This window comes from Rissa tridactyla, chromosome Z (genome assembly GCF_028500815.1).
Source record: "Rissa tridactyla isolate bRisTri1 chromosome Z, bRisTri1.patW.cur.20221130, whole genome shotgun sequence".
Taxonomy (NCBI): Eukaryota; Metazoa; Chordata; class Aves; order Charadriiformes; family Laridae; genus Rissa; species Rissa tridactyla.
In genome coordinates, this window is record NC_071497.1 from 50999971 (window position 1) to 51013534 (window position 13564).

The window sequence follows — 13564 nt, forward strand, 5'->3', positions numbered from 1 at the left end:
ATGGTGGGCTCTGCCTGAGGGCTTGGCAGGCAGTGTATTAACAGTTGCATCTCAGGTCCTCTGCTCCTATGTGGTGCCAGATGTCCATGTACTGGCTTTCCCAAACTCTGTTGCTGGGGGATTTTATAGCCAAATGCTGTCTCAAATTGATACACGATGGTACCACAGTAGGGCTTTCCAGGAGTTTCAGGTATTGTTCTCCTGGCACTTGTTGATCCACGGTGCGTACCATGGTTCATCCAACTCAGTTCTTGCTTGCTTGCTTGCCTGTCAGCAATGGCTAACTATGCTTAGTTACCTACTTACAAGCAGGGAAAAGGTTGTGATACTCCTGCAGCAAATAAAAAAGATTTTGGAGACAAAAATATTAAATTCAATACTTGGAAAGGAATAAAAGTTTAAACATCTTATGAAAAGGATCTGCTTTCAGCCATCACAAGATATTTTATTGTCTATACTGTCCTTGGAAAACATGTGTTTTGTAATCCTGATGGGTTTAACTTTAAGGAATTCCCTTAGGTCTTTAGGAACAAAGTACTAGCTGAAGCAAGTGCTGTCACTAATGATGTTTTGAAAGGACTCAGGAATAAAAACAGCAAAGAGTGGTTGCTAGAAGGGATTTTCCAGGGCTCATGAACAAAACATTTCTACTTTGCACATTCAAGATACTTGCAAGGAATGCACTGACACTGTTGTGCCGGCAGCACAGCTTGTAAGCTTTTCCTACAATAGTGGTGTGCAGGTGGAAGCAGAATTCTGGATCCATGGAGCTCTGCCCCCAGTATCCATGGACCTCTATCCCCACACTCATGTTCTTTACTTATTTTTCTATTTCAATGAGCCAAAAAAGGCTTAATTTGTTTTTGTCAGACTCTTGTTTTCTTTTCAACTTATTCTCAAGTGTCAAAATGATAGCTAGGGATGGTGAAAGTCTCAGGAAAAGATGTCTTTGTGTGCTGCTGGGCAAAACCACATTTTACAAAGCACTGGCATTGCTGATGATGATGTCAGCCCAGCTCTCTGACGGTGCCATGCAGTACCTCTGACACACAGAGTCCTCTGCCTTGTCTATAGCAATACCTCAGGTCATTATCCTTTTTCCTCACACACTGTCTCCTTTTGAACGTGTGCATGAGGTTGATATTCTTACAGTCTGTTTTTGAGGATAGTTTTAAGATTTCACATGAAGAGTACTTGTTTCAGCACTTTTAACATGCACTTTCAGCTTGACTGTTTACCAATATGACTAACTTTCGGAATGTCTCTGGAGAACACATCTTTACTCCTGAAAACACTTTTTGATCCTTATTCTCATACTTATCTCTTATAGTCAAGTTACAGACTGATTAAATTCTTAGACATTATTTGTTCCCACACCTCCTCTTACTCCTAGTACAGTTTTAGAGAAACAAAACAAAACACATTTGAAATTACCCTAATCTTACTGTGAAGAGCAACCAGGCACAGAGACAACTACTTCAAGACAAACTTTGGAAAAAGTGGGTCATAATCACCTATGCCTCAAGGGCCAATATGAAAACTGGGTATAATAAAAACACTTTGCTACAAGAAGGAACCTCAATTAATATACATGAAGTATTTGGGGAATTTCAGATGAAAGGTGCTGTGAACTGTCAAAACATTCATATTCTAATATATTCCTTGAGACAGTTTGGCCCAAAGTAAGCATAACTCTCCTGCCTGCTAAAGGCTGACAGATGTATTTCATGATGAATAGTTTGTGCTTGAATGAACAATTTCAGTAGCTATTCTGATTTTTTTTAATTTTATGTTTTCTGAAGGTGAGCATCTGCAATTCTATTATTATATTGGGAAGAGATGAGAAAAGGCTACATATAAGTATGTGTGTGCCTGATTGAAATTATAAAGCTTTGTGCTGCAAGGATCTGTAGCTAGGAGACAGCTAAAAATAACTTTATTCAGGACAGATGGGTGATGTGAATATGTGGGTGCTATACAATTTTCTTACTGGACTTTTCAACCCTCAGGTGTGTTTTATTAACCCATTCTGAAGATCTGAATGAAAAAAATTTGCCCATGTTATGAAAATATGATAGATGAAAGTAGGTGGGGTGAGCTGTAGCAATTCCCACAGCTTGTGCTTTTGGGTTGTTTGGTTTTTTGTGTGTATTTTTTTTTTTTTAATTTTAATATTCAGTTTTGGGTGATATTGAAAAAGCAAGTTTTCACAATTAGCTTTGCACCATGGCCACTATTTATAGGGATCTCTATACCTTTGTTAACAGTATCCTTTAAAACTTTAAATTTCAGAAAGAAACCTATTTTGAAGTTAATAATATTAAAATTAAATGCCAGTATGCCCTCTACTGGCTTACAGTGTTAACACCAAACAGTAACAAAAATATTTGTAACCTGGCAGGAATCATGGTCCAAAATCTAAGAGAAGATTGCCAGCTGCATTTAATTTGAAACATGCTGGACTTGTTAAAAACAGATTTGGATCCCTCCCACATCTTGAAAAGGTGGTGGCAGCATGCGCCTTAACACGGCTTGAAGAAATTGACTGCCTTCTCCAGTGGCTGCTGACTGCATGGTAGAGCAAACCACTTTCATATTGCAGCAACGAGGCTGCAATGTTATGCATCATCAATTGAAAAAATGCTTTCCAGCCTATGAAAATAGAAACAAAGCATGCCCTGTTACGTTTTCTACAGCTCATCAGAGCCTACAAGTTCAGCTGGGACTGTGAAATTCCTGCTGTTGCACAGTCCTTCCCAGCTCTGGTTCCCTGCAGGAGCTATGACAAAAGCGGGCTGCTGGCCTGTGTTAAGTTTAGAAACAAGATTGATAGTTGTACACTATCAAGAGGGAGCTCGTCACCTCAGACATCAAGTAAGAAGTTTCTGGTGCAAACTGAAAATACTTGCTCAGAGGTGGAAGCGGGAGATTGTTAATGTTCAGCAAGTGGTGTCCCGCACAGGAGGAACATTTTAACAGCTATCTGTACTTCCAGTTCCACCTCCTGGTAATCTCTAGAAATGTGCCTACAGTGCTACAATCCAGATCAGCAGACATGTTTCTTCATACCTCTTCATACTGCAATATTGCAGAGAGCAGCAGGAAGTGAGAGCTTTACTTGTGTTATAGGGAATTTGGGAATTCCACAAACTTCCTTTAGACATAAAGAAATTAAAAATATATAAGACAATGGGATTATTTATTATTTTTGCAGGCTGAGAAGAAGAAGAACCACTGATGCTGTTTGCGTTATTTCTTGATAGAATCATAGAATCATAGAATTGCCTAGGTTGGAAGGGACCTTTCAGATCATTGAGTCTAACCATCAACCTAACTCTGATGAAAACCATCACTAAACCATATCGCTAAGCACTATGTCTACCTATATTTTAAATACCTCCAGGGATGGTGCCTCAGCCACTTCCCTGGGCAGCCTGTTCCAATGCTTAATAACCCTTTCAGTGTAAAAATTTTTCCTAATACCCAGTCTAAACCTCCACTGGAACAGCTTGAGGCTGTTTCCTCTTGTCCTGTTGCCTGTTACTTGGGAGAAGAGACTGATCCCCACATCTCTACACCCTCCTTTCAGGTAGTTGTGGAGAGCGATAAGGTCTCCCCTCAGCCTCCTTTTCTCCAGGCTAAACAACCCCAGCTCCCTCAGCCACTCCTCATAAGACTTGTTCTCCAGACCCCTCACCAGTTTCGTTGCCCTTCTCTGCACACACTCCAACACCTCCATGTCTTTTTTGTGGTGAGGGGCCACAAACTGGACACAGTGTGCAAGGTCACTTCCCTAGTCCTCTGACGTGAGGCTGCAGAGGAGTACATTTACAGTTAACTTCACAGTCTGGTGAAGTGCTGAAGTTGTGACCTCCGGACATCTACCTATGAAATTGCAGTGCATTAATAGCTCTAGTTGCCAAATATTATCCTAGTATTCAGTGGAAGATACCTTCATCTTAATTCTGTTTTCAGGCTCTCAACTGAAGGTTAGAGTATTAATGCTCAGTAAATGTTCTTAAACCAGCAAAAGTAAAACTTTTGGCCTTGGGGAAAAGCAGAAATTTTGATTTGGCTTGATTAATACCGTAGTTGCACAGAGCGAACTGAACAGATTTTTCCTCAAGTCTACAGTGTAAAGTCTGAGAGCTTTATGCACATTAATATATACTCTCAACAGCTCTGTGAAATGGGGGATTATTGCCCTATTGTACAGTAGGAGAATTAAAACTAAATTCACCACCCAGTTTCTGGCAACAATTCTCTGCCAGCACTGGAAATCAAATCTATGCTGAGTCCCATTCTAGGACCTTAAACAGATCTGGAAACAGGTATGATGTGACCTCAGTGACTTTGGGAACCCCATGAGACCCTGCTAGACTTCCAGGCCAAAGCAAATAGGAACTTCATGATGCTTCAAAGTGAAAGCAAGGAGCAGTTTCTGGGAGAAGGAATGCTGAGGACATGGCGAAATGATCAGTAATGTCCCATGCCTCTGGAAGCTTCCTCATTTTAAAGAGCTATCTCAGCTTTACACACAGATGAGCACAGCAGCTGCTGCTGTTTTGTAATGGACATTGTGAGTCTAAGTTATTTTCATGTGATGTACCAGGCTTTTTATCCTCCTGCTTAGAAGCGTTAAAAAGATGGCATAAACAGTAGAGCTGCCCTCTACTTACTTTATATCTGTAATTCATTCTGCTCTTTGAAGAGCAAGCTTTAAAGCACCTTCTTACAGGACTTTCAGCAGCTAATCAGCTGCCTTAGCATTACTCTTCCCTCTACCCCACTCATCACACAGGAACTGGGTACAACATTGGACCAGAAGACCACTGCAAGATTGATGAAGCTGATGCGTCTGTAGTTTCCCTGGGACATCACCACTCATGTGTGCTGATCTCTATCATCATACTATATCTTTTCCTGATGGCTCAGGTTTGCACTGAGGTAACTGCTAACAGGGTACTTCATCCTTCTGCAAAAGGACTGTCAGAGGCCACCTCCTTCTCTCACAATGAAGAAGTTAGGTATGCTTGCAAGGTTTTCTATTTATGACTCTGTTTTTCTCTTCATGGCAGTATTTATTTTAGAAGCAGCTCTGATCACATTTCAATTAAAGGCTAAAATCAGAGAAATTCCAGGAACGCAAGTCCCATCTCTAAAAGAGAAATAAAATTCCTTCCTCTTTTCTTTTTTACTGAGTACTCTGCTGTTCCCTCATGATTTAGGAAGCATTCATTTCCCAGCACAACCAGAAAATCAGCAGTAAGAGGGGATGGTTTCAGCTCTGAAGGTTCCTAATAGCATATAAAATATCCTTTCTGCCTCTTCTAAAGTCGCCTTGTTCCTCATGCAACCCCATACATGGGCTGAAGCTTCAGACATATGGTACTTTCCACATTACTACAGGAGCTTTTATGTTTCTTCCTTTTCTCATGATCTCTGGAAGGTCCAGGCATACGGGGATATAAAATGTTTAATTGGGACTGCCCAGCTAGAGTCAGTGCTACAATTTTTGCTGACAGGTTTTAAAGATCAGATCACCCAGCAGATCTTGACATACCCTACCCTCAGTAAATTTGCAGATGACACCAAACTAGGTGGCAGTGTTGATCTGCTTGAGGGTAGGAAGGCTCTATACAGGGACCTGGACAGGCTGGATCGATGGGCCAAGGCCAACTGTATCAGGTTTAGTAAGGCCAAGTGCCGGGTCCTGCATTTCGGTCACAACAACCCCAAGCAATGCTACAGGCTTGGGGAAGAGTGGCTGGAAAGCTGCCCGGCAGAAAAGGACCTGGGGGTGCTGCTGGACGGCCAGCTTAACATGAGCCAGCAGTGTGCCCAGGTGGCCAAGAAGGCCAACAGCATTCTGGCTTGTCTCAGGAATAGCGTGGCCAGCAGGAGCAGGGAAGTGATGGTGCCTCTGTACTCGGCACTGGTGAGGCCTCACCTCGAGTACTGTGTTCAGTTCTGGGCCCCTCTGTACAAGAGGGACATTGAAGTGCTGGAGCATGTCCAGAGGAGAGCTACCGGGCTGGGGAGGGGTCTGGAGACCAGGTCATATGAGGAGAGGCTGAGGGAGCTGGGCATGTTTAGCTTGGAGAAGAGGAGGCTGAGGGGAGACCTCATTGCCCTCTACAACTACCTGAAAGGAGGTTGGAGAGAGGTGGGTGTTGGCCTCTTCTCCCAGGTGAATAATGACAGGACGAGAGGAAATGGTCTGAAGTTGCGGCAGGGGAGGTTTAGATTAGATTTTAGGAGGAATTACTTTACTGAAAGAGTGGTCAGGCACTGGAACCGCCTGCCCAGGGAGGTGGTTGAGTCACCATCCCTAGAGGTGTTTAAGAAACGTCTAGATGTGGCACTTCAGGGCATGCTCTAGTGGCAGAGATTGTAGGAGTTTTTTTGTGTGTGTATGGTTGGACTTGATGATCTCAGAGGTCCTTTCCAATCATGAAGATTCTATGATTCTATAAATTAAGAAAATATGACTGCATACTGGACTAAGTTCTTGCAGTAATGTTAGAAGCTTATCTAGCTCATCAGTTGCAAAGGGTCACAGATGAGTTTAACCAAGGCTTCAGTGCTTCTGGGGAAGAAATGCAAATCCCTGTGGAACTTTACAAACAAAACCTGTAATGACCACTGGGCTAAGTGGCAACTCAATGGGCACTTTGAGAAACCAAACCTCAGAATGCATGTCAAATCTTTGAAACCTGGCCAAGGTATTTGTGGAATTGTCCTTATGCAATTAACTGAGTGCAATTATGCAAGCTGTGTATTGTCACTTCCACCATTAGATGCCTCAGTACCCCTCAAAAAATACTTCATATCATCAACCATTGTAGCCATAACTGTTACACAGAGTCACAACTAGTCTCCTCCCTACACATAACATACAAGATTTGGAGGCAGCCACTATAGCAACCACGGAAAGCCTGTGGATATCCAAGTATTGCGATGCATAGCATGTAACAGCTAACTTTTACAGTGCTGTGCCTTCACTATTTTCAGTGGAAACTAAGGATGTTCTACCTTTCGACAAAAAAAAGTTTGGGGAATCTGCAGCTCCAGCTTGGATGTGTTCAAGACTTAACTGGATATGGTCCTGAGCAGCACAATCTAATCATACCTCCTCTGAGCAGGAGGTTGCACTAGAGTCCACAGATAACACTCCAAATCTAAACTTTTCCTTGGATCTATGAAAATTTGTTTCACCAACTAACATGAAAATAGATGCCAGGCTTAAAGTGTTCAATATTTAAGAATTTAGCCTTCATTTAAGAATCCAAATGTTTTAGGAGGTTATGGTCAGCTCTATATACAGGCAAGTGCTACAGAAATATATACAATTTATTATTTTGAGAGTCCTGTGGTATAACATTCTCTGTGGTTTAACTTCCTAATAGACAAACTGATAAAGTATGAGTTAGATCAGTGGACAGTGAAGTAGATGATTGAAAACTGACTGAATGACTGAGCCCAGAGGGTTGTGTTCAGTGGCACAATGACCAGCTGAAGGCCAGCTATGAATGGTGTATACCAGCAGTCAATAGTGGGTCCAATCTTGTTCAACATCTTCATTAAAGTGGGTCCAGAGGAGGGCCACAAAAATCGTCAGAGAGCTGTAGAGCTGGAACACCTCTTCTATGAAGAGAGGCTGAGAGAGTTGGGGTTCTTCAGCTTGGAGAAGAGAAGGCTCTGGGGAGACCTTGTTGCAGCCTTTCAGTATATAAAGGGAGCGTATAAGACAGAGACAGACTTTTTAATACAGCCTGTAGTGACGGGACAAGGGGCAACTATTTTAAACTGCAAGAGGGTAATTACAGATTGGACATAAGATAGAAACTGTTTTATGGTAAGGGTGGTGAGACTCTGGAACATGTTGCCCAGAGAAGTTGTGGATGCTACATCATTGGATGTGTTCAAATTCAGGTTGGACTGGGCTTCGAGCAACCTGATAGAGTGAAAGATGTCCCTGCCAATTGCGGGGTGTGAGGTTGGAAATAGATGATCTTCAAAGGTTCCTTCCAGCCCAAACTGTTCTGTGACACTGTGTTTCATGGTCTTGAAGTTTAGGCAGAGCACACCCTTCATAACTTTGCAGATGATACAAAACAGGGAGGAATGGCTGATACAGAGTGTTGTGCTGGCATTGAAAGGGATCTGGAGAAGCTGAAGAAATGGGCTGACAGGAACTCCATGAACTTCAACATAGGGAAATGCTGAGTCCTGTCCCTGGGGAGAAATGTTAGACAGCGTGAAAGTTACATGTCACAATAGAGGTTCATAAATGGAAATAGTTTATGCATTACACTGAATTTGGGTGTAGGCATTAGATGGGTACTTGGTTTCAGATCAAAGTTTGTGGTCTTCATGGGGCGGGAGCACAGTACAGCTAACTGGGGCCTATGAGAATTCTCTCTCACAGCCTGTCAAAACTGGTGTTGGTGCTCACCACAGCAAGGAGAAGAAACGGGAAGTGGCTGTGGGGTGCCAAGCAATCGCATAGTCCAGGGATCTGCAGACCCCCAACGCCTGGGGAAAGGGTCCCCATTTGGAGCCACATGCTCCCTCTGCACCAGTTCTCCATGTCCTCAGTGAACCTCTTGGCACTCTGGTGGCAATTCATTACTTCATTTGCCCATCTCCAATCAGCCTACTCCTATGCTGGGAAGAAGACCCATCCGATCTACACACATCCTGGTCCCTGCTTTCATGAGTCTAGCCAGTTTCCTCAGTCTGTAGATATGGTAAGCCTAGGATAAATCCTGGAGCAGAACTATTGCTCAGCATAGTGGTAGTCATAAAGACTTGAAAGACCTAAAAATGTGAAATGAGGCATGAAGTCCTCATAGCAGTTTTCAAGTCTTGTCGATCTAGTTCATGTGGACTAGTATCTAGTATAATTATCTGTAAAGGGAGAGTTGTCTGTATAGTTATGAAGCCAAGATTAAAATACAAAATTTTGTGTGTAACTACCATCTTCCTTCTTTTTGAAGGGAAGGGGATATTTTAAAAGAGGGAAAAAAAACCCCACACTCATTTGGTTAAATAACTTATTTAAATGGAGAACTGTTCAGGGAACTGTTGGGGGCTTTTGCTGTATTTTTCACAAGGTTTCCCTTTGCAATAAACGAGAAGGTCTAAGAAAGTAAAAAGCTTTATGAAAACTTGGGATTCAATAGAAAAAATTCCCGGCATCAAACCCAAAACATTTAGCTATATTCAGCAGCTGATAGCTCAGCACTGGAAGACTTCCTAATTTCCTCTGTGAAAAGCAGCAGTTCTACAGCCAAGTTTGGTAATTAGGAACCACTGTCACATTTTTTAAATGTTTCTGAAAACATACACCTTAGGAAGCAGGATGACAGAAGTTGTTAGTCTGCCAGTGAAAAAAGGATGTTGCCTCCATCAACAACATGTCTTATGTGCTTCTAGAAGGAACACAGTCACAGGGCTTTGTAGGCAAAGCTTTGAAGCACCTGAGATACAAAAGCAAACAGCCTCCTGTTGTCTTTGAATCCCTGGATCACACCCTTCATCCTACCACTGAAGCTTTAGATGCAAACTTTTGTCAGCCCTGGTAATCTCTGTCTCGGCCAAGTCAGATTTTGATTTTACCACCTGAGGAATAAAGCATTCTTCGGGGATTACCTGTGTGAGACAGAGAACAGAAGCAATACAGAACTACCAAGAATTGTGTAACATGTCAAGACCAGGCCCATGTCATCAAGTGATAGCGCGTAACAGATTGTTTGACTATCTGTGCATTCCTTCTGGCACCATTTGTTGAAAGATGCAACGGTTCCTTACACCTTAAAAAATATGCCCCCTCAGCAGGGTGGGACAGCACTGCACACCAATTATACATTTGCTCTAAATCATGTAAAATTATCTCTAAGATAGTTGCCCTATGTTTGCACAGCCTCCACAAAAACTACAGAATAATAATCTGATAAAACATGGGGGGCCCAGGGCCAGAAACGTGTCTCTTGGATCCAGCGGCACTAGCCTTGATAATTAACATAGTTAATTAACTATAATGTAGTTCTTAACTGTAGTAAATCACCATTAATGCATCTGTTAAAAGTTTCAGGGCTATTAGATTTGAAACAGATACTTCCAATCACTGACAGAAACTTACTTAAAGGCCAGTCCTAGGATTTAGGCCAGAACTGCAATAAAAAGTAATGGGAGTTCTGTATACATGTGTATTTTTTTTTTTATTAGTTTGGGTTGGAAGGGACCTTTAAAGGTCAGCTAGTCCAACCCCTGCTGCAGTGCGCAGGGACATCGTCAGCTAGATCAGGTTGGTCAGAGCCCCATCCAACCTGACCTTGAACTGAGCCTTGAATGAGGCTCCATCTCTGTCAGACTCGGTCTTGTTCCACTCTGTCAGTCTCTGTCAACGTGTATAGGGACATCCCTTAGATAGGCCTACGTGGTTATGTGACAAGGTGCTGGCAGTGGGGGCTGCAGGGCAGCCTCTGTGAGAGGCTGGAGCTGCCTCATGCCCGACACAGCTGGTTCCAGCCAGCTCTAATGGATCCACCACAGGACATGGCTGAGCTCCTCAGGCAAGACGGTGGTGCCTCAGAGAAAACATACTTAAGAAAGGGCAAAACACACTGGGCAGAGGAGGAGGGGGAAAATAAAGGAGTGAGAAACATCAGAGGGAACACCAAGGTCAGAGCAGGATGAGGAGGCAGCAGTTCATGACACACCAGCAGATACTCACACCATGGCCTGTGCAGGGACCAACTGCTGGAACAGCGGAAAACCAGGAGGAGGAAGGAGGAGCAGAGAGGAGCTGTTATGGACTGACCAGAGACCTCCCATTCCACATCCCCCTGCACTTCTGGTGGGGAGGAGTCAGGAAGGAGTGAATTTGAGCTTGGGAAATGGTGCGGGAAAGACACCATTTTAAGGTTTGCCTCTCAGTACACAAATCTGTTGTATTTGGTAATAAAATTGTTTCGCTTGTGACAGTGACCAGTATGCAATGTCCCTGTGTTTATCTCAATCCACGAGCTTTCTTATCCTCCGACTGAGGAGGAGCAGTGAGGGAGCAGCTGGGTGGGTGTTTGGCTCTTTGACACAACATGTGTACAAAAAAGAATATAAAATGAAATAAAATACTGTGTCATATGAAAGAAAAATCAAATTATAAGTTACCATGTCTTAAAGCTTTACTAGAGAGTTTGTGAACACCATCATTCTTTAATGTGAAACAACCTGTATCCACAAGATTGCATGCTGGTCTTCATGACATTAATTTAATATGCTCAGTGTTCCGTCTATCCTGTTTATCATGGCCATTATATGCATGACTTTTAATTGACTGAAGCAATAAGATGATGACAAGAAAAGTATTTTTCACATTTGCAGCAAATGAGGAATATGCTTTCTGAAATAAAATTCTTGTTAGCTGAAGTTAGCACAACAGATTTGAGAATATCAAAGTAATAATCCACAACATTATTCTAGTTATTCTCTCAGCATTTATTTGAAATATCAATACTTTCCATGATATAGCTTATACATTAAGCAGTAGGGAATTGTCTTCACATCATTCAGTACTGAAGTGGCACATTCGAAGCAGCACATTAAATCTCTGAAAGAGTCTGTACAATTTAGATAAATAAAACTCTGGGTAACTAAACTAACAGAACTTCTGCAACTGTTACCAAAAGATTGCCAAGAAGCTAGGCACAGCACTGTACACACAAAGTGCAGGAAGGAGGAACACAAGAGAACCAACTAAACATATGGGAAATGTTTTTGCATATACGGCCACATGTCTTTAATTGCTCAACACAAAAAGATAACAAGTTTTATTTCGTCCTCATTGAGGGCAGAATATGCACAAATGATGTTTGAAGAACACATGGTAGACAGAAACAAATGAAGCGTGGGTCATGTTTGGTTGGTTACTGTATTCCTCAGTGAAGGAGTTTACAAAGGATATCTGGTGCTTAAGCAGCATGATTTTGTGCCAAGACTTGACTAGAAACAGTTAACAAATGCCAGTTTTATTCCCCATCTTGCCCTCTTACTGGCATTTTGGTGAGCATGCTAAAGGTTCCTGAAGGGCAAATTCAGGTGGGTTGTGGTCAAAGGTTTTACTATAGGAATCCCCATTTTATGGTTTACAGTTTACCTCTGGATGGAAATAGGCCTTTTAACAATAATTAAGAACAAAAAAATGAGCAGAGAGCAGCAGGACACACAGTACAGTGGTTCACTTTCTGAGAAACCAGAGGGTCTACATCTACGCTGTCTCTGTGAGAACAGTAAGCCAGTTTGGTTGGAAGATACAATTCTGGTTAGTCCATGTTAGACCTGTGCGAACTGTATCATTAGGAAGAGAAAGATGGAACGGTAAGAACTTTTCCCTCTTTTTATAGAGAACTAAGACTGAAAAGTAATACAGTGGTGATAGGCATTATCTTCCCAATACCACCTTCACCTCCTGCTACTTCACTATGAGATACCTGCTTGCTTGCCATCATCTTCCCAGCTTCATCTCAGTAATGACTCTGGTTACCACCAGGCCAGCATGGCCAATAAACTAACCCACACTATGCTGGCTCAGAAGATACCACGCATCACCACCACGTAGTAGGACAACACGTAAACCAAAGATGCTCAGTGGGAAGCGATGACTCTAACCACTGCAGTTTGCACTTGTAAGGTGTAAGAAGCAGCATTTTGAAAGCAGTGGTACTGACACAACTATCTGGGTCTGAGGTGGTGGATCAGCCATCCTAATTGGGTAATGGAACTAGGATATCGACATAGTTGATAGGAAAGAAACCTGACTGGCCATGAAGCATACCCTCATACCAGTTTTCATCAATCTGGTTAGTGAGGGTAATGATATCACCCTCTTTAAATCCCAGCTCCCCTTCATTTTCTGGTTCAAAGTCATACAGAGCTCGGCAGCACGGCTGATCCATGTGAACACCTATGGAGAAGAAACACAAAGAAATGATGTGCTTAAAAATCTCAACAGTTACGGTATCCTTTTTACCATTATACCTACTACAGATTTTGCTGTTTGTGGTATCATTCGTGTGCTGATGACAGTTCTTTGAGAACATCTAAATTTGGCCTGCTAAACTTCATTTGAATACAGCTAGCAGCTTTTGGCAGCCTTCAGTTTTCCTAAGTGACTGCTCATAAATGTCTGAGAATCCTATAAGAAACAAGCCTACAGTAAGCCCACACCTAAAAGCATGGCTGCAATCCATTTGGAAGCTATTTTTTATCTGTTTACAAAACACAAAAAATGAAGCAAAAGCCCTAATGTATTTCCAGCTTTACTGGCACAGAGATGCTTTGTCTGTTTACCTCAGGTAAGCAGTGTAAGGGGTAGCTTAAAACAACACAGTGAAGATGTAACTGTGTCTTTGTCCTATATTTGGGAACTTCACTGGTACAGCTATAATGTAAACCCCTGTGTATGCTCCTAATCCTCTGAATTTTAGAATGAGGTTCCCAAAGACCTTTTCTCCCCATTCCCACAAAATGATTGCAGAGTCACCAGGATAGATTCAGA

At 42.3% G+C, this 13564-nt stretch overlaps 1 protein-coding gene across 2 annotated transcripts in view; it reads right to left on the reverse strand.

The window, feature by feature from the left end:
- Window positions 1-11356: 11356 nt before the first annotated feature.
- SH3GL2 (SH3 domain containing GRB2 like 2, endophilin A1) overlaps window positions 11357-13564 on the reverse strand; it is a 98881-nt gene continuing 96673 nt past the window's right edge. For both annotated transcript variants that reach the window (XM_054186244.1, XM_054186245.1), the window contains exon 9: window positions 11357-12970. In XM_054186244.1, coding sequence (XP_054042219.1) covers window positions 12771-12970 — 200 coding nt within the window. In that variant the 3' untranslated portion in view covers window positions 11357-12770. The remainder of the gene's footprint in view (window positions 12971-13564) is intronic.